General features: G+C 41.0%; 1 protein-coding gene across 1 annotated transcript; it reads left to right on the top strand.

Moving 5' to 3' along the window:
* The first annotated feature begins 5,488 nt into the window (after nucleotides 1–5,488).
* Nucleotides 5,489–9,528, top strand: LOC125178461. The gene is made up of 4 exons (XM_047882215.1): nucleotides 5,489–5,557; nucleotides 7,272–7,484; nucleotides 8,169–8,351; nucleotides 9,395–9,528. Exons 1-4 carry the CDS (start codon nucleotides 5,524–5,526, stop codon nucleotides 9,460–9,462), a joined length of 498 nt encoding a protein of 165 aa, XP_047738171.1. The 5' UTR covers nucleotides 5,489–5,523; the 3' UTR covers nucleotides 9,463–9,528.
* Nucleotides 9,529–21,014: the final 11,486 nt, after the last annotated feature.

Below are 21,014 nucleotides of genomic sequence, written 5' to 3'. Positions count from 1 at the left end.
CATGTTGTCACACTCATGTTGTCACACTCATGTTGTCACACTCATGTTGTCACACTCATGTTGTCACACTCATGTTGTCACACTCATGTTGTCACACTCATGTTGTCACACTCATGTTGTCACACTCATGTTGTCACACTCATGTTGTCACACTCATGTTGTCACACTCATGTTGTCACACTCATGTTGTCACACTCATGTTGTCACACTCATGTTGTCACACTCATGTTGTCACACTCATGTTGTCACACTCATGTTGGTATAATAATTAGACTCACCCATTTGAAGTATTGATGGTAAAAATATGTTAGCTTGCACTTCATCAAAAAGACTGGTAGTGTTAATTAATTAAAGGAATAACAATGGTCATAATGTTTAAATATGGAGTAAGCCTGTGAAATGTTCAAACTCATGTAAGTGGGACTGGCAAATGAAAGTTGAATGAATGAAGTGATGAATAGAAGTAAAACAGCTTACCGACGGTTGTTGTCTTCCAATAAGTTTCGTTCAAGTAGCAGGTGTAATTTGACGGAGCGTAGGTTCTGAAGGAAGGGTCGGGGGACGTCGAGTTCAGGAGCCGACATTCACCGCTGATGTTGTGCAGGCAGGCGATGGGGAAGTGAAGTGCCTGAGCTCTGAATGCGCAGTGAATAGCATTCATGCCAGTGAATGTCTTCGTTTCCGCACCAAGGGCAATGATTTTTTCAGCTTTTGCAGGCACTAACTTATATTTTTCAGAATAACTTGACGATTCTTACTCATTGCAACCATTATGGAGCGCAGTAACTTTTCCTAACATCATTCTGGCAGTGTGGCAGTGGATGGATACCAATTAAAAGATCAGCTGTCGTCTGTCTTGAGGCTGAAACCCGGCGATTTAATTGTGCATGTATGGTTAATGGGTTTCTCATCTAGGTCTATTCCCTAAACCAAACAGAAAAGCTGCAAACTAACTGCAGCAAAGCATCCACAATTAAAGTTCCAGACCTGCAGTTAATTCAATTGGAAAATGTTCATTTCTTCCTATGAAATTAGTAATATTGGAACTTTAATAATTGAGGGCGGTGTTGAACAAGATATGTATCTATCTCTTTTCCAATTGATGTGCTCCAGACATCTTTGCACATAGCATTGTAAATTACAGCATATACGGACACACACAAATATGTTGCAATAGTTGGGCTGAAGTTGTCATTTGAAACTTGTTTTCTTCGAGACCAGAGAATTATTCTTTTCAGCTACCATGTCCTGAGATTTTTGATTTTGCATGCAAGACTCGTAGTTGAATGCAATATTACAATGATGAGGTTGCTTAGAGACATTTTTATTTCTATGAATCGTAATTTACTATCAAGTAAAAATGGTGGTTTATCAACGCTTTAATTTTAGATTCTGGTAAATGAGTATAGCTTTACTTAGGTTTGTGCGTGGACTAGGGCTGTGCGAGGTCCTATATGAGTATGCCGTTAATTTAGGTAGGGCATATCAGTCCTTGGGCATACGTGGAAGTTCAGCAACAGTGAGAGCAAGTAAGTAGTTAGTATTAGAAGACGTACGAAAAAGTCCGACAGTTCTCAGTATTATGTATGGATTGGCTGCATTAGCAAACAATGATGGTGATCTAGATAAACGGAAACAGAACATAGAGGCGATAGGAGCCCCCAGGGGGATTGCGGTGGAGGCCGAGAGGGATCATAGAATGGAGTAACTTTAAGGAGAGAAAATGGGACGAGTTTTGAGTTATAAAGTGAGACAGTAACGGATTTAGGGTGAAAAGGATGGACAAGCGGAATGAGAGCAAATATGATGGGAGCTTCATGTGTGTTTGGTGAAAAGTATGAGAGTGCAAGTGGGAGTGGATTGCGATGATTGTTGGTATGTCTGAGGTAGCAACTGTTGCTGTGATTGAGAGCGCGAAGTGATATTTGGAAAACGTGTTGATGCTGAAACAGAGGAGGATGTCAAAGTGGAGTCCTAGGATTTTGGAACAAAAACAAAGAGCCAGTTTAATATATACCTAATGTCTGTACTTTTGTTTCTGTTTACAGGATGTACGTCGGCAATTTTTGATTGAATAAATTTGAATCTCTTTTGATATTTCAGCGAATATTTCTTTAAGCGAATATCTTATGATATTTACGCAGCGTCCTACAAGGAGTCATGAATTTCTTGTTTGAGATTTGTGAAAAAATGAATGTGTGCTGTGTGGCTGACGATTTGAATGTACGTATGACCGAAGGTCAACGAGCCTCTCAATTACATTTCAAGGCATTATGGTATCAATTCGAAAATTCAAAAGAATTATAAAAAATGATCGATAAGTAAGAAATAAAATACGTAAATCAATACATAAACACATCAGAGCACACAACAACTACACGTCCGTAAATCTCAACTTCCACCAGGGCTCTGATCAGCGGCGTTAGGTCGATGCGCATGAAATGAGGAACTCGCGTGCATTTCAAGCTCAAATTATCAAAGAGTTTCTGTTTTTTTTTCTTATTCAAGGCAGTCGTATGCTTTCATGCCATTCAGCCATTAAAGATCACGCATGATAATTTCCTGGCTCATATTCTCGAGATTGAACTTCGCTCAGTCGGCAATGCGGATTGCGAAATCATCCGTGCATATTCAGCACGAACCGATGTCATTAGTTTGCAGTAATATTCAACACGCGCCGTCGTCACTAGTTTGCCATTACACCCAACACGCACCGTACGTTGCCACTAGTTTGCCATTACACCCAACGCGCACCGTTGCCACTAGTTTGCCATTACACCCAACACGCACCGTCGCCACTAGTTTGCCATTACACCCAACACGCTCCATCGCCACAAGTTTGACATTACACGTACCCAACACGCTCCGTCGCAACAAGTTTGACATTACACGTACCCAACACGCTCCGTCGCCACAAGTTTGACATTACACGTACCCAACACGCTCCGTCGCCACTAGTTTGCCATCAAACCCAACGCGCATCGTCAATCAGTGGACCGCTCGTCATTCGTTCCAGACGTCGGAATTCGCTCCAGAATTCGTTCCGTAATTCCAGAGTTTAGAATTCGTTCCAGAATTCGTTCCGTAATTTGTTCCAGAATTCGCAAAATTTGGTAGAATTGATGAAAAAACGATAACTGCTATGAGAATTATAGAGTTTGAGCAATATTTGTTGGCCAACTACAGACTAATATAATGAAAGACTAATTGAACCAATTTAAAGTTCATTCCAATCAATAGGAGTTTTCGGCTGAATTGTTACGTTTGTAGAGGAGCTCTAATTCAGAATAGTATTGATGCTTAGAATTAAATAATGTTAAATTTATTTGTGTCACCGACTGCTATGTTATAATTTTAGATAATTTGAACGTTTCTGTAATGAAATGTGGTTCTTGTTAAAAATTTTAGCCCGTTTATGTCACTCTAAAATGAGGTCAAGAATTGTACTTGATAAACGTACGGATAAACGCCTTAGGGATCGGATATCTTATTAATGTAAAATGAAGGTGAAGTATAGTGTTCAGGAAAATAAATAACTTATTCATGTAAATGCAGCGTGAAGATTGTAGTATGTAGAAACCTAAACAACTTCCCTGTCGAAATCCAGATTCTGCTCAGGAGCGCCGGAGTCTCGCCATAGCCGCCTTAGAGGCAAATCAGACACCAATCGGCCGCCTATCATACTCAGCTACTAATTGGGGGCCGTTTTTCGAGAGTCTCATGCCCGAGGAGCCGATGAAGCACAGCCTTCTGCCTTCACCGCAGGCACGCTTCATTTGCTGCCTCTTTACTGCTTCTGTCCGAATCTGCATATGACAGCCGCAATAAGCGGCTGAACAGACTGTCACACGCTCACCCTGCTCAGTAGCTGACACGAGTTCTTAGCGCGAGCGTGGCAAACACCTGATTCAGAAACCTATACGATGCAAGAGTAGGCGCACGAACTTCTACACGCATGCGTTTCAACACCCATGCATTGCGTGTGCGTCAACGTGTGGGCGTTACGTTCTCTTGATGTAAATGTTTTTTGCTCACGCAAACCGCTTCGAAACTTATGGGCCAATATTTTGGAACGAAATTTTAGGGTCGCGCCAGCGTTTGCTTAAGCTTCATTACGCGTGCGTGCAAAGATTGTACATCGACACGCGGCCGTTAAGCGTATTAAACTAACACGCGTGCGTTGCGTTGTCTTCGACCCGCATGCCGCGCGTTAATGTCAAGACGCTTGCGAAACGTTTCCGTGAACACGCTTGCGTTAGTTACGCTTGTGCGAACCCCCTTGCAATATGTGTACATTAACACGCGTTCACTGCTTGTACGTCAGTATGCGTGTATCGCGTGTGTACACCAAAACACCAACGTTTCAGAGGCAGGGGTACTAAAACTATCCCATTTATACTCCCTATTGAGGAGTGGCGGTTCTCAACTATATAAATATAAATAGCGTACAGCGACTCAAATGCCCCCTTCCTTCCCTCCTTAAAAGGGAGAAGGGAGGGGGCATTTTTTAACGCATTTTTAAGATTCGGCCGTGTCTGTCCCGAACGTATCTGGTACCAAATGCCCGCGCCCCGCAGTCGCCCCAAGCTCGACAGGTATTTCACAAGATTCTGTTTCGACGCCTATTTCGCTCCGGCAACCGGAACCTAAAAAGGACATAGAGCCGCTAATTTACACCGCTAGGCGCGCTTGGGGCGTCCTTGTGCCAGCAGCTGACAGGAAAAAAAATTCGATAGGGTTAGCTCAGGTGGCGGGATAAACGGCTGATCAATTTTGAAATAATTCTTCCAATGTAGTGCAAATAATTGTCGCATTCGAAAGGTTGTTTATAAGCTAAAATTTCTTCCTTAAACCTGCATTTTGATCAACCAACGTCTCATGAAGAAATGGTCGATCCTAAATTTAGATCATTATATATGCTGTTGTTCATACTGTTGGTGAGAAAGTGAGTCACGATTAGGACATTGTGATTCACGCATATATTCAGGAGCACCTGTAATCAACGCACTGGAGCAGTCACAGAACTATGTTTTTTATTTATATTAATATTTTTTGTGCACGCACCGATCGGTAACTGCAGCGGTCACCAGCTGAGACATATCTCATTGAGTCGTTTGAGGAGTGTTATAGGCGGTCAAAGGTTGGTTGGGCAAAAATTGCCTACAAGGCCCTGCTTTAAAAGACTGAAGGGTTTGCGCTCCCCAAGTTATGCCTCAAAAAAGTTCAAACTCTCAAACTTTCGTGCGTTCATGTTCCATGCTAAGCGAAAATCACGAATCCCACTGTTAATGGCGTTATTACCCGCAGGCTGTAAGTGCGGCTGATCAGAGGTTAGAGGAACTTTGGAAAAAGTTTTCAAAGCTAGTGCCTCGCTACCTCTAATGTTGAGTGGATCGAACCAGCGCTGAACATCAGAGTGCTACTGGAACTGAGGACTGCCGGAGGTGCAGGTGCTTTGTGCTTATTACCTTCTTGTTAATGAATATAATGTGTCAGGAGCTTTGGTAATAATAACCCGAGTTGATGAATCCGTTAGAAACATTCGTGATATTTCAAGGTAATTGAAAAGTTGCAGTCACCGCACCGCGAGTGCAAATTTTATCTAATTTCTAACTGACGAATTCAACTTTAATTTGCTGAATAAATTGTAATATATCTGAAAGTTCTGAATTTCATGGTTAAGAAACATTCATTAAATCATCACTATTCAAATCATTTGAAATTCTAAACTGATAAGTCTGCCTTCAAAATTTGAAAGTTGGGAGGTTGAAAGCGTTTTATGACAGAGGATGTCCATACAGGATATTCGGTGACACGCCCTAGATATTGCCAGGTCCCGATTTGCACTACTTAGGTCATCCCGTTAATTGCTGGACGTGATATTTTGTACCCACGCTCATTTTACCCGTATACCGAACATCCCATTTCTATGATACCTCTCTACTTGGCATTGAATTGATCCCATGTGACGGGTTTCTTTGAACTTTTCTGCTTGATATTACAATTGGAACATTCAACACCCAGGAACATTTTATCTCCACTTTTCGGCGTATTCTACACTAAGTAATGTTTAAATTCTTACCTCATCGTTTGATGCAATGAAACTTCATTTTTATTTCGTTCCTTATCTCGCCACAAATGCGTCTAGATGATTTAGAATGCTTAATAAATTAATATTTGCACACATCACATCCTTTCATCATATCTGGATACTGTCCTATTTCGAAATGATGTGCATAATTCAGGGTGATCATTTTTTGATAATGCCCCAAGTGTTAGGGCATCAAATGGGCCGGCGCATACACTATAGAGAGTCGGACTCGAGTGTTTCGCCAGCCGGTCCTGACTCGCGAACCTGTTTCGGCGACGCACTTTACGAACCTTGCTCGTACCGTCGTACAGATGAGAGTCGAAGAGAGCGGCAGTTATAATAAATGTGCTATTGAAAAGCCAAAAAACGCTCAATATAAGCGCTCAATCTCCTTGTTCGCGCTAAAAATTGAGTGTCTATTTGATTGTCATTTTGAGCGTATGCCATTTTGAATTGAGACGCTCCATTTCCAGTAAATCGAGCGTCTGCCATTTTGAAAGTGTTGCGCAATTTATTGGGCGATTTTCATAATCTTTAGCATATACTATTACGCAAGCAATTTGCATCTAGTCAATATTCTAGATAAGCAGAGTGGCATTCAAGAAGGAGCAAAAGGAGAGAAAAATTTTGTCATGTACATGATTCCCGAATTACCAGAGATTTAGTCGAATGAATGTGTTGAATTTTATTAGGAAATTACAGTCGTAATGACCAATAGATTCAGAACTGTCCATGGCACCTGTTAAAAACTTTAGCATGTCATTATACATGGCTAAATACTTTTTAACGGAAAATGTCATAACTTTGATGTAGCTAATAAATTAACGAGACCGATGACACTGCGCAATACACGTACAGGCTGACTAATACCCCAGCCCCTACAGAAAGCAGCTAGTGGCAGGCCCGACGTGGCTTGTCTTTACTTGGCTCGGCTCGTCAGTGGGATACACTAATGGGTTTGCTCGGTTTGAAAGCTGGTCGACGAAGATTTGCGAAACAGACACTTGAACGAATTCATGCGGCAATTGATATAATTTAGTGCCTCTACCAGCAGCCACGGAGCCAGAATGTTGTTGGGAAGAGCTACTGTGCTCCTAATGTCAATAATTAGCAAAGAAGAGGCAAGTTTCTCGGAAAAATACATTTCAATGAATGTACAAGCTGAAAAAAATTCTTGCAGTTGGGGTGGAAACGAAGACATACTCTGGCATGAACGCCATCCACTGCGCATGCAGGGCTGAGGTACATAGCTTCCCCGTCGCCTGCCTGCACAAAACCAGCGGTGAATGTCTGCCCCTGAACTCGACGTCCAAAGACCCTTTCATCAGAACTTTCGCTCCCTCGAATTACAGCTGCTACTTGGACGAAACGTACGCTCGTGCAGCTGGTCTGGGTAAGCTTTTCCTAGCACCTAATTCTTTACGATAAACGTTCCTGAAGACACAGTATCGTTTACTGTTGTCGTTCGCTTAAAATCTTGAGCGGTTTATGAATATTTGTGTGGCTGTGGTTGAGATCACCGTGACGTACATTAACCCTACCAGTCCATCCTACCGCCCCAACCTGCCCGGCAATCTTCCACTGGGTTTCGGACGTTGGTTGTGTGGTCGTGCATGGTTGAGACCCTCGTGACGTACATTAACCCTACCAGTCCATCCTACAGCCCCAACCTGCCCGGCAATCTTCCACTGGGTTTCGGACGTTGGTTGTGTGGTCGTGCATGGTTGAGACCCTCGTGACGTACATTAACCCTACCAGTCAATCCTACAGCCCCACCCTGCCCGGCCATTTTCCACTGGGTTGCAGACATTGGTTGTGTGGTTGTGGTGAGACCACCGTGACATAAACTAACCCTTTCAGTCCATCCTACAGCCCCGCCCTGTCCGGCTACCTTCCACTGGGTTGCGGACGTTGGTTGTGTAGTTGTGGTTGAGACCACCGTGACATAAATTAACCCTTTCAGTCCATCCTACAGCCCCACCCTGTCCGGCTACCTTCCACTGGGTTGCAGACGTTGGTTGTGTGGTTGTGGTGAGACCACCGTGACATAAATTAACCCTTTCAGTCCATCCTACAGCCCCACCCTGTCCAGCTACCTTCCACTGGGTTGCGGACGTTGGTTGTGTGGTTGTGGTTGAGACCCTCGTGACGTACGACGTCGCTCAGGCCTCGTGCCCTGGAGGCTCACAGCTCGTGTCTTTTTTCTACGACAACTTCCAGACGCTCGCCGACTACGTCATGCAGACCTCCTACATACCGTGTAATTATAGACTACGTCTCTAAGTTCATTATAAAACTATGAATCTCTGCTCTACGATAACCCCAGCGAACTGGCCGACTACGTAAAAACAACATTTCTTATCCTGCTTCTAACTAAATTGGTTGATTGTTAAATTAAGCAAATTTTCAGTTTCTTAAACACCAGATCCGGTCAAAGTTTGCATTTGATCGCCGATTCTATTTTTAACGTCGGCCTGAAGGGGAAATAAATGTGGCAATGTTTAGGTGACCTTTCAACTTACAACTTTCTTTTGTTTGTGGGAAATTTTTCCCACCATTAATAATTTTTGTAATCATTTGTAAATTTGTTGTCTATATGTCGTTTTCTGTTCATGTTGCGTTCGCAGTTTTGTTGTATTCAGTTTAGTTACGTAGTTAAAGTAGGTAGCAGTACCCGCTAGGTTAATACGCCTTCATAAGCATTCATACCATTCAGACGTTCAATCTGGCTACGTGCCTTAACTCCAACTCAGATAATTCTCAGTTATTCATTTCTGCACCTACCATCACTTCAGCCAGCACAGCAACAGGACCTTCAGATTCTAATTATCTTCCTGATTACTGTTTCACTATCTTTTTGTTGGTGTGAATGTAGCTTTTTTCATATTAATTATTTACGCTCTATGTACAATTTTTTTCTATGGTACTCTGGACAAATCAATATTCAATTCAATCCTTAATACCTTAAATTTCAAATTAGCTACGTGGTTTCTGATATTGGTAGAGGGACTAGTTTCCTTTGCTGTGACCCACGATTTAATAACTTTATCTTCAATTTTCCAAAGTCAAAATCTCAAACTGTCCTTTTCTATTTTTCCGTCTGGATTACCTTCCTTTAAACTGATTTCATCTATATTTCTGATTTGCATCTTACTAAACGCATTAAGCACTGAGATGCACCAAAATCTTAGGTTGGTCAATTTAGTTATTTAATGATTATTGATTCATAATTTGGAATAATTTGCTGCATAACTAGTTTGTGATAAATTAATTGTTTAGTAAGTGATTAAATTTTCATTTCAGTATCTGGGACTCGTCGGGGCAACACCTTTGGGGAACTTGAGATTCTACATTCAATATACCTTCATTGAACCGCCCGTTCTTCAAAGATTTCTATACAACAGCATATGAATTATTGAATTCGGCTTCCTCATTCAACTGGCCGAGCAACGCCAGTTGCACGTTAAATTATTCTGAATAAATTTCAGCTGACTATTCTTTAATTATTTGTCCGATTGTGTGAGTCAATCCTAATTACTCACATGTTTTTCTCTTGTATTATACGATCTGGATAGCGTGAATTAGAGAAAAAATTGTGCAATAGAAATTTCAAAACTTTAATCCCACGGGTAAACTATCTTTACCCGATACCAAACAAATCAACAGGCACAATATATAAACAGCAAACTCATTGGATAACATGGACTTGCCTTAACATAACAAAAAATGGAAACCAATACATTGCATGATATACAGAGGTGCAGTCAAAACTCTGCAGTGAAATGGTAGTGGCACTGATATGAGAGGAGGTAGCCCTGGGTTTGGGCTCTGGGAAGTTCTAACGGTGCTTCGACAAGCACCGTTTAGTTACGACATTGTACTGTTTTCTTGAGCTAAGTACGTTGGGTTATAGGCGGCGGCCAGGGGTCACCAAACTTTTTTCAGAGTGGGCCGGATAACTGAAAGAATGACGAGCGTGGGCCGCATGATCATTCTGTTCAATGCTTGCAAGCCAGAACGAAACTCTGGAAAAAAACGTAAAACCAAATTTAGCATTCCATGCTAATAAAAAAACAAAGACAGCCAACATTTTATTCATTAAAAAGTTTTCAAAAAAGGCGACGTAAGCAAAAAAATATAGGTACATCAGACCTAGTGTGCACATATCCGAATATCACAAACTAAACAGCAAAAAAGGTTAGGGAGATTTGTGAAATTGACGTTTGGCTTTCAAGATATCATCAATGTTTGGTTTGGAATTGTTGCATCCAATCTAGAGAATTGTTTTCAAATGTTCATCAGTCAATCTCGTTCGACGTGTTGACTTCACATACTTCATTTTTGAAAATGTTTGCTCACAGACATAAGTTGTTCCTAACACTGATGCCATACCAGCGGCAAATTTCTTTAATTTCGGAAACTCAGGATCAGGTAAGCAGCGGCAAAATTCGACAAGTTTTCCTTCTCTGTGCTTCTCCTTCAAAAAGTCATTAGCTTGCAAATCAATGAGCTCCAACTGTAGGTCAACTGGCACATAGCGGCCAGGAGGGCTCCGCACGCGCGAAGACATCCTAGTATTATAAACATAAAATTTAAATTGTATCACAACATCTCGTGTTCCAACCGTTTTATCAAGCAAATTAAGTACCGTTGACGGGCTTGATGAACTGACGTCGTGGGCCGGATTTGGCCCGCGGGCCGTAGTTTGGTGACCCCCTGGGTTATACGAACGCACATCGCCAGATAACTGTGACGATACATTGCGATACCTGCACCATTTTCAAGACATTGTATCTTCACAGTTATCTAGCAATGTGCGATCGTATTACCTAACTTACTTCGCTCAAGAAAACAGTCATTGAGCGGTTCGCGTTGTTTTTATCGACGTGACAAACCCGGGCATGCAAACAGCCCTCGAAGGGTTCGTCATGTTCTTACGGAGCCAACATAACTCGGAAGGAGAAATTAAAAATGTGCATCACGAATTTACGTCATGTAAACAGACTTCAAACATGACCTGCGATGATATAAATGAGACTTGGATAGTCTTAATATAATGCAATTTTACGTGTTTTGTTTATCCGATTCTGAGATTGTCTTAGTGCAAGGAACAAAAAAATTTCTTATGCCAGACTCACTTCCGCGGTTTGATATTCATAAATAATGTTTATGATAATAATATCTGGTTTCTTTGCATATAAGTAATTGATTATTTTAATAACTGAAAATCGTTGTGATTTTTTGTGTTTGCCAATGATACCTGCTAAAACTCATTCAAATCCAAATCACATTTATTAGATGCGATTTAAATTTATTTAATTTATTTATTAGATCGCAAATTCATAAAAAAATGAAAACTAAGATAATAGCCAAAAAACCAACCATTTCTTTATAAAAAAATGGGTTTCAGCCCAATAAATTTTCAACCGATATTCTAATATCAGCCGTGATTGGTAATAATAAAAACCTGGCTCTATTTTGATTACGAGCAGCTGGCACCACGTGGTACATCAACTATACTTCCTGGGAGTTCACCGCTACAACGGCGTGTGGCGCTGGAGCGGCGGTCAAGTCATGAGCGGCGTGACGGGCTCAGCGGTTTGGTGGCCCACCGACCCCAACGATGATACGGACTGCGCATTCTTGTCCATCCGTACCGGAATTACCCCTCTCTGATGGACGCCGCCTGCACGTTGACTGTATGGTTTGTGTGCGCTGCAGTAATGGTGAATTCTAAAGGGCTGATATGGCTGCTACAATAATGTTGGGGCGGCAGTAGCAAAGATGTTGAGGTTGCAGTCACACCTGTGCAGAGATGGCAGCTATGATGATGTTGAAAGTTGCGATGGCGCTGATTGAGAAATTAGTAGAGAAGTGGCAGCTATAATGAAACGCGAAGGAGTACTAAATGGCTACAATTTGAATTAGAATAGTTAATACGACGTACGATTAAGGTCTAAAATAGAGGTGTTGTACAACAATGAAGAGGTTGTCCCGTAAATAGCATTGAAACCGTAGCTGGCATTTTCTGCTTTGATTTTGAAGTAGAATTGTTGTAATCGGTTAATGAATCGGTTTGATGGACTATTCTCTTTTTAAACTGAAGTACAATAAATTGGCTTTAGCGTATGCATGCCGTCCCGGAAAATATTCACTGCACGCTTGCAAACCTGGCAGCTGACACAAGTTAACCGCCGCTTTGATATAAATTAAAGCCTTCACGTCACTCGAGTCACTTGTGTGTATCTGCCAGTTGGATTGTTTATAAGAATATTTCTCGCATAGCTTGGCTTGCCACAAAGTACTCGAACAACCATTGTACCCTCTGCTCGAACCTCGAACCCTCAGTCCTAACGATGTGCTCACCGAGTTGGGAAGAGATGCTTCTATAAGTTCTGACTTGGTAGTGTTAGGTAGGGGTTCATTATATTGCAGAGACGATGTGGAGTTAGGTAACGGGAGTTTACATTGTGACTTTGAAGGGATTAGTTAGGGGTACATTGCATAACTGTGATCTGGTAATGGAGGGCCGAGAAGCTTTGCATTCTGTTCATTCACAGGGTGGACAGTGGTTCCAGTTCAGAGTACCACGATTGTGGCAGAGAGGTTCGAGACCCGCAACAAGCTTTGAATGTTCTGCAATGTTAAGAATCGACGACAGGCCTACGGCCTAATAAACGCTGACACCGCTATCATTATTATATATATTATTATTATTTATGATGTCACAACCGGAGTGAACTTTGCTTAGTTTTGCTGTGGTGGAGTTAGGTAGCGATGCTTTTCAAGTGGTATTGATTCATGGGAATTTGTAATGGTTCTTGGCATTATTGTGAGACGGAGGAGTTGGAACTGGACGTTTTCCTTGTTATGGTAGACATGAGGCTGTTATGTCTCTACACTGTTTACCTTGTTTGGTGCTTTATGGCAGCAAAAACTCAACTTGGTGTTTCAGCGGCCACCAAGTATATATGGCCAGGATCTCTGAGGCAGATCATGGCGTACAAGGTCAGTAACGTGCATCCTATCTCTCTCTTATGTGATAACTGACACAAATAGTACGTGTTAATTTTCACTCCTGTATTAACTGACTCGTCTAACTACCCGTCTACAATAATGGTGTATGTTGAAATAAATGAGAGCTACGTTGAATTTACTCTTCGATATCACTTCAGATGATGACATATTTATCACCTAACCTACAGCTCTGTGCGCACGTATTTTCATCTGCGCTGTGACATGATGGCTTCTCATTTGCTTTTATTTGATCAGTTGCAAAGCGGCCAGGAATTGCTGAGTCAAGTCTTTGTTATAACGAAAGTATCATTTGGAAATTGAATTAGTAAATGTAGTCCCATTATTGAGCTAAAATATCACCTTCAATTGTTAGTTGGTTGATCCTACTACTAGAATCCGGTATATATATCGTTCAAAGGCTTTATTGCGGAATTTTAATCTCGCAAAGGGACCTGGCTGAAGCAGAACCAGCTGCTAGTCGGATTAAATTTTTTCCAATAATATTATTAGGGACAAAATTTTACAATTCGAGGAGGTAGCGTATCGATACAAGTGAGACAGTACCTAATAAAAAACAATGTATTTCCGTTTCTTTTATTGTCATTAAAACATTAGGCATTAAAAACGTTTCGGAGTCCAGCTCCATCATCAGATCGACAATCTAAAAATTATTAAAATCATTTTATAAGTCAAAATTCTAAGATAGATATAAACCTAAACGAGAACTAACATTATATAAAAGAAACGTTACTCGATTGGAACAACTTAGTCCTAAGGGTCACGAAAAGAAAAAATTTCAGAGCCTAGCGATTCACTATTTCAAGATTATATGAACTAAATGCATTATTGAGACACGGTCCTCGTTTGAAAATATGTAGAGACTCCAAAATTCTCAAATCAGAGCAGCCAGAATTGGAACCGAGTATCCTGAAATCACTCTCAGATACAGCCACGTCGCACTGTTCAGCGTGGAGGGGCACGGAAGGATGAGGAGGCTTGGAGAGAGGCAAGTTAGAACGATATCTACTGCCGCGATGTTCAGAAACCCGGATGTAGAAGTTACGCGACGTCATTCCAACGTACGCAGTTGCGCAGCGCGCACAACTGAACTCATGGACCAGGTTTGACCGCATCCGGGCAGGAATAACGTCCTTATACCTAAAGAAAGAACCAATTTTGAAATTATTTACCAGCATAACATGCAAATTAATTTGGGGGAAATATTTCATCAACAAAATCTTTAGTTCTTTGGACATAGTTTCAGACGCAATACCGAAATAGGGCAATGTGCAATAAATAATTTTCTTACAATCGCATTCAGTCACAGTTTCAGAAAAATTGTTAAATAAGAAGCGTTTGATTTTACCTAACACAAGGCACGATGGAAAACCATTAAGCTGAAATATATTACGAATGAATTCCAATTCCAAAAGCATATCATGGAAGGTAGAACACACCCTATAGCCGCGGTATATCAAAGTTTGAAGACTATATTCGATTTGAAACAAAAAGGGCAGAAGCTAAAGAAGCTCTTACCCAAAGCCAGTGAATGTCGGTTTTCGATATACGGAAGTCTGAAAACGACCGCCAGACTTAGACACTGTACAATCAAGAAACGACAAGCAATGGTTGGATTCTAATTCCATAGTGAATTTCATTGAAGGAAGTTTGAGGTTAAGATAATCAAAGAAAAGGCCCGCATGAGAGGGATACTTGAAGATCAGAAAGGTATCATCAATATATCTATTATAAAAAATCTGTTTAAAATCAATGGGGCAATCGGCCAACCAAGAAACCTCATGGAAGCACATGAAAATGTTAGCGAGTGTGGGACCATGGGGAAAGACTTACTGCTGGTGTATCGGTTACGGTCAACCAGAACCACGCCGCGATCTTTATCAGGCTTGCACATCACCAGATCTTTATTCTTGGCTAGGACCCTCAAAAGACGGAAGTCACAAGGTTGAAAAACTGACGAGAATATTATGTACGATTTGAAACCGTAGAAGTGACGATACGCTAAGCTTTGAAGATTAGCAAGGGCGAGGAAGGATGCCACTGTTCCACGAAGTACTGCGACCTTCTTCGGAAGTCGTCGTCTGGTAATATAGGCGAAGTCGTCTGCCACCTGACATATCGTTAAGATTGGTGAACAAGACTAACGGCTGTGCGGATTAGATCCTGGAACCATTTGCTTCATTCGTAAAATCTTTTTGTCTTTTTCTGATTTTGTGTTTGTGCGAATGTGTTTTCCTTTTAGTAAGTTATTAAATTGCATGTTGGCGCCCCTGTGGTCGCTCGTCCCTATTTGCTTATTGGCTATGAGCCTTCTTTGAACCCGTAGGATTTGGCTCCGTGGAGCTTGTGGACTTAATTCTTCAGGCCCTTTTGTGGGATTTAACTTGCATGCGTTTAACCTACCTTCACCCTTATTACCTTGGCTTGTCAGCGAACACTCCTTACCCTATTTTCCTTTTTTTCACTTCTTATTGTTCTCAACAAGCGAACTCTTACTATGGTTTCCATCCTTGGTAAGAAATAGATACAGTACGTAGCAATAAATTTATTCCTGATTGTGTTTGCAAAGGCAGTTATTATCTACGATATTTGCTAGACTTTATTCGGTATATTGTTCCTCAACTTACCGATTGGACTCGAAACCTGCTACTTGTTCTTTTTTCCATAACTGAATCTAAATAACGTTTTCCTGCAACGTCACTTTTGCGGTAAGACTTGAGAGAGCCTCAATCTCGCATTAGTGACTCGTTCCAATTGCAAGCACATATTGTTTTATATGCCCAACAATTAACGTTAAAATAGTGATGTCATACTTATTCTACAGCATTTGCAACCTCTTCCGTTATTATCTCACTATTGGCCGATGTTAACCACTTCGCCTAGACTTCTGAATAAAAGTTTCGTCGTTTTCTTTGTTTGTTTTCTGTACACTAATACCTAAATCTAATGTAATTCTTTTCTATTTGTCTAGTCACTGGTCTCTCTCATTTCGAACTTTATGACTAGTATTAATCAATTTGTTTGTTAGAACTCATTTTATCCGCCATGAATGATTCCGAAAAGAGCAATGTTGGGCTGACGCTGCTGCGACGCAGCAGAGCGGTGCGTAAGCGTTAAATAACCATGCTACTCAAGAAGCTCGATGAGTCCCCTGAATCCGCGGTGAGTTCTGCTATCGGTTCTATTAAAGATCTGCTCTCCAATGTCAAATCTTACGATGATCAAATTAATGACCTTTTGGCTTCGCTTGGGGATTCTTCTGAATTTTCGAAAGAACTCGATAACGAACTAGAGAGTCAGAGTAGCTATTTCATTGAGGTAAACATCAAAATTGCCGCAATTGAAAAGTCTGTTCAAACTTGCAAACTAAAGGAAACCAATTTTGACCTTAAATTACCGAATCTCAGTTGCCCTGTCATCTCGGGGGAAGGTGCCAGCCATTTAGAATCCAGTGCTTTCATCATGCAATTTCGAAACTTCATTGGTCACCACATAACTCTTTCGCCCTCAGCTAAATTTACCTATTTGAAAACTTATTTGCGAGGCTATGCCCTCAATGTTCTGCAGCACTTGCAAGTTAATGACGAAAATTATGAAGTTGCTTTAAAATTACTAGAATCCAAATTTAGGAATCGGAAGGCCGTGACCGATGATCTATATAAAAAATTACTTTCATTGAAACCCAAACAAGATCCTACTTTTCTTGAAACTAAATTATTTTTGAATGAAGTGAGGTGTGTCTTGAGTGATTTGAAGCATTACAAGAGGGATTTGTTGAACAACGAGTCATCTGCTGAATTTATTAGCCATTTGGTTTTTCATAAACTTCCTGCCGTTGTTAGAGATGAATTTATTATTAGATTGGACACTAATTACCCTAGCTTAGATCATATTTTGGATAATTATGTAGAGATTAAGAGGAAACTGAATTTGCGCAAAGATGGGGCATGACCCACATGGGGCAAACGGACCACTACGGGTCACGGGTCCATAGCGGGTTTCTCGCTAAGTATGGCAGATATTGGTCCGTGTTCTCTACCGCCGGTCGACAGTTTCACTGTGATGAAGTGTACGGATTTACGTTTTGCTAAGAGTTTGCGTTGTTAAGTTATTTGTGAATAACTGTTTTAGCCCAGATAAAAGTTTTTTTGCTGCTAAATAAAACTGTTTTCGATTAGCTTTTAAAATAAAATGTTGACACGAAATAAATTGATATGATACCTAGTGGGGCAACGGGCTCATGCGTGTCACGGGGCAAAGCGCCCATGGTGAAGTCTTGTGTTATACATCATTAGATTTGTCTCAATGACCTTTTCAAAACTATGACTAGCTTTTTGAATTACAAATTACACTTCATATTGCATGATTTCTTGATTTGCCGCCTCAAGGCAGCAGGTTTAGTTTCTAGTTATGCGTATTAATGACCCCTTATCGAGTTATTGACTCATGCCTAGCCAAAAGTTGATTTCAGTCAACACCAATGAGCCAAAAGTTTATGAGTTTTTATGGTGTTGGCTGAAATCACGATTAGGTACGAATTCTCTGCACATAATATCTGGATTATGGACGGAACTGGAACGAAGTTTTTTCCTGATCAACTAAATATATTTTTTCTAGTCAGGATACATTTTTCATGTCAAGGCCGAATTTTTTATCGCAAGGGTGTATTTTTCAAGTCAAGGATATATATTTTTATGTCAATGGAATATTTTTCTTCACGTCAGTGATAGATTTTTTAAGCCAAGAGTATATTTTTTCAAGTTAAGGATATGATTTTTTAAGTTGTTAATAAATGAATGAATGTCATATTTTCTATTACATTTAAGTATGCAAATGTGGTAAAGGGACCTAGGGTGAGCGCCTTGCCCCAAGCCCATGGGCCCATTGCCCTAGGGGTGGGGCAATGGACCCATTTTGACACTAGAATAATTCCCGTATTGCAATATAAATAGCAAGTCTACAGACACTCAGCTCCAGTAACTTTGCGGCAGTTGTACGTGGTGGTTACCGCACCATCGCTCTCACCATCCTTGACAGATATCGAGCTCCAGTATCGTCTAGTCGCATTCCTTGCAGTCTTGAATGCCGATTTCGAGGTGTCCGGGACTGAGTCGGGCTCTACTGAACATTCACACTTATTGTCACTGGAATCCTATCTCCTCCTACACTTCTGAAGCCACAACAATGAGACATATACCATTTGATTCGCAAAGAAAAGATCTACAACTACAAAATTGTGGATGGGTTTTTCTAATTTCGTTGTAGTTTGGATGTTATTCTGCAAAAAATGGGGGTGTCGGGGAAAAATATAATATAATATAAAAAATATAATAGAAAAATTTCCGAAAATTTACGAAAAATGCCCCCACACCCACAAAAAGGAGAATTTCAAGAAACGCATACGCAATTTTTTAGATATGGTCTTTACGCATCGAATGATATGCGTCTCGATATTGTAGCTTGAAAATCCTAGGAGGAGATAGGATTTCTTAAGTACCCCCTTTTAGCCGTTTTCTAAGAATTTCACGTTTTCTTTCATTTTTTTAAATTCACACGAAAAAAGTCTTAGAATTCCGTTTTACATACGTGTACCAAATTTCGAATCGATCCGTATGTAAATAACCGAGAAAATATTTGCCCCAGACGCTCCCCTCAATAAACTGGGTGTTTCTCAGGATAGGACTAAAAAGGACTTGTGCAACAGTGACAGAGTAGAACTTCAAGGTTTAATTGGAATAGATGTATTACACTACAGTATATGAAAGACTTAAGTGTAGTTCCTTGATTGCGAGGAAGTGCATTTTCCTTGGCAGGTAAACTGATCCCTTTCGGAGATGTAGAGAATTTTTTTGACGCCAAATCAGATTGCTTCCCTAAGTAAAGTTGCTAGTACAGAAATGAATAATCCATTGTCTTCTTCATTGATTAATTTTGTTCTGGATCCCGTGTGCAGTTGCCGAGATCCCATTGCCAGTATCGCTAAAGAAAACGAGATTGAGGGCCGCTTGGATAATCTTTCGAAACTGGATTCTTTAGGAATTTCCGAGACTAATGAAATTGCTACCTCCGATGCTTCTCACTTAGATAAATTTGAAAAATCCTTGGTTTTAGAAGATGGTAAATATTTTGTCAAAGTATCCGTGGTGGCCTGATAAAATTAAAGACGTGAATTCAAACTTTGATGTTGCCAAGGCTGTACTTGGTTGGGTGATTGAGCGGCTCGACAAGACCGGCATGCGTGAGGCCTACGGTGATGTGTTCGCAAAGCAACTGGCTGATGGAGTTCTGGAAGAACTGCCGCTTGGTGAAATTGATGTGAATGATAACGTATGGACACCACACTGACCGGTTGTACGGGAAGAGGCTCAAGTCACAACTAAAATTAGATAACTATTAAATTGCAGTCATAAAATTGGTGATACACCTTCTTTGAATGAGGCAGCGTTTCCTGGCGTTGACTTGTTGAATAAACTTTTTAGATTGTTAATCAACATCAGATTAAACAATTACCTTGTTATGTCAGACATCAAATCGGCATTTCTGATGATTAAACTTAAAAATGTTACAAACAGGAACCGCTTCTCCATATTGTGGAGAGGTTCTAATAACCAACTTAAAGCTTACAGGTATACTTCTCTGGTTTTCGACTTATCGTGCTCACCATTTGTTCTTAATTTTGTCATTCAACATCATGTCAAGAAGTATCCCGATGACACCTGCGCTCGTGTCCTACGAGGAAACATGTACGTTGACAATCCATTTTTCACAGGTAACGATGACGAAAGTCTGTTACAGCTGTGCCAGCGGACGCTTTCCACGATGGCGGATGGTGGTTTTACCTTACGTAGTTGGGTGTCCAACAACGCTGCGCCCCGGAGAAAATTTGCCGATGACCAATGTGGACTACTGATCACGGGAGTACTAGTGAGAAGGTTCTGGGGTATCAGTATCATCCCGCGACAGACACCATGAGCGTTTTCAAAGTGAGTCCGTTCCCTAGGCAGAGTGTTGCAACCAAGAGGAAAGAAAGTCTTGTCTCTGTTGTCAAGGGTGTTTGATCCTTTAGGATTGGTGGCCCCGGCATTAGTATCTAGCAAGATATTTCTGAGAAAACTCTGGCTTGCAAAATGTGCGTGGGACGACCCTCTCTGTGAGGAGCATTGTCTCGAATGGAAGGCAGTGTCCTCAAATGTGCTTCAATTGAGTGATTTCTCTTTCCAGCGTAAAACCATTGACTCCGGCAGAGAAGTCTCTTTAATCCTGTGTTCAGATGCCTCAAAGACTTCCTATGGCTGTGAAGTTTACGCTGTTCAGCAATTTGATGACCATTGTTCGTCTAACCTGATTTTCGCTATGAACAAAATTGCTCCTATTAAATCTAAATTTGTTCCCCATTTAGATTTAATAACATAACATAGTGATGTCGGCTCTGAAGTGTAGGCCTGATGTGGCCTGTCGCCGATTCTTTTCCATTTCGTGCCTTGTTCATAGATCTAAACTACAAGAAATAACAACACTTCTTAGCGCGGAATTGAGAGTTATATTAGGTATAAAAATGGTTAGAAATATGGAGTAAGAAATGATATAAAGCGGCCGTAGGTTCATCGTCTACCTTAAAGTTGGTGTGGCTGAATTCCCTGCTCTTCAGCGCATATATAAGCGGGTTATATACGGCCAAGGAATGGCCGACGCTTGGCCTGCGATGTACCCTTTAGAACTTGGTATTATGGAGGTCTGCTTCGTTGAGCTGCCTGGACTAGCGTTAAGTTTTCTTGCCTTGCAGACTCAAAGGGAAACAATGATGCGGTGTGTTCTCTTTCACGCTCGCAAGGCCGTAACTTTCCTGTAATAATGCAATTACGGCGGGCAAAGTTGCGAGATTGTTAAA

This window comes from Hyalella azteca, unplaced genomic scaffold (assembly GCF_000764305.2).
Source record: "Hyalella azteca isolate HAZT.00-mixed unplaced genomic scaffold, Hazt_2.0.2 contig9914, whole genome shotgun sequence".
Classification (NCBI taxonomy): Eukaryota; Metazoa; Arthropoda; class Malacostraca; order Amphipoda; family Hyalellidae; genus Hyalella; species Hyalella azteca.
The sequence above is the reverse complement of the archived record's forward strand: the minus strand, read 5'-3'. Positions and strand labels throughout refer to the sequence as shown.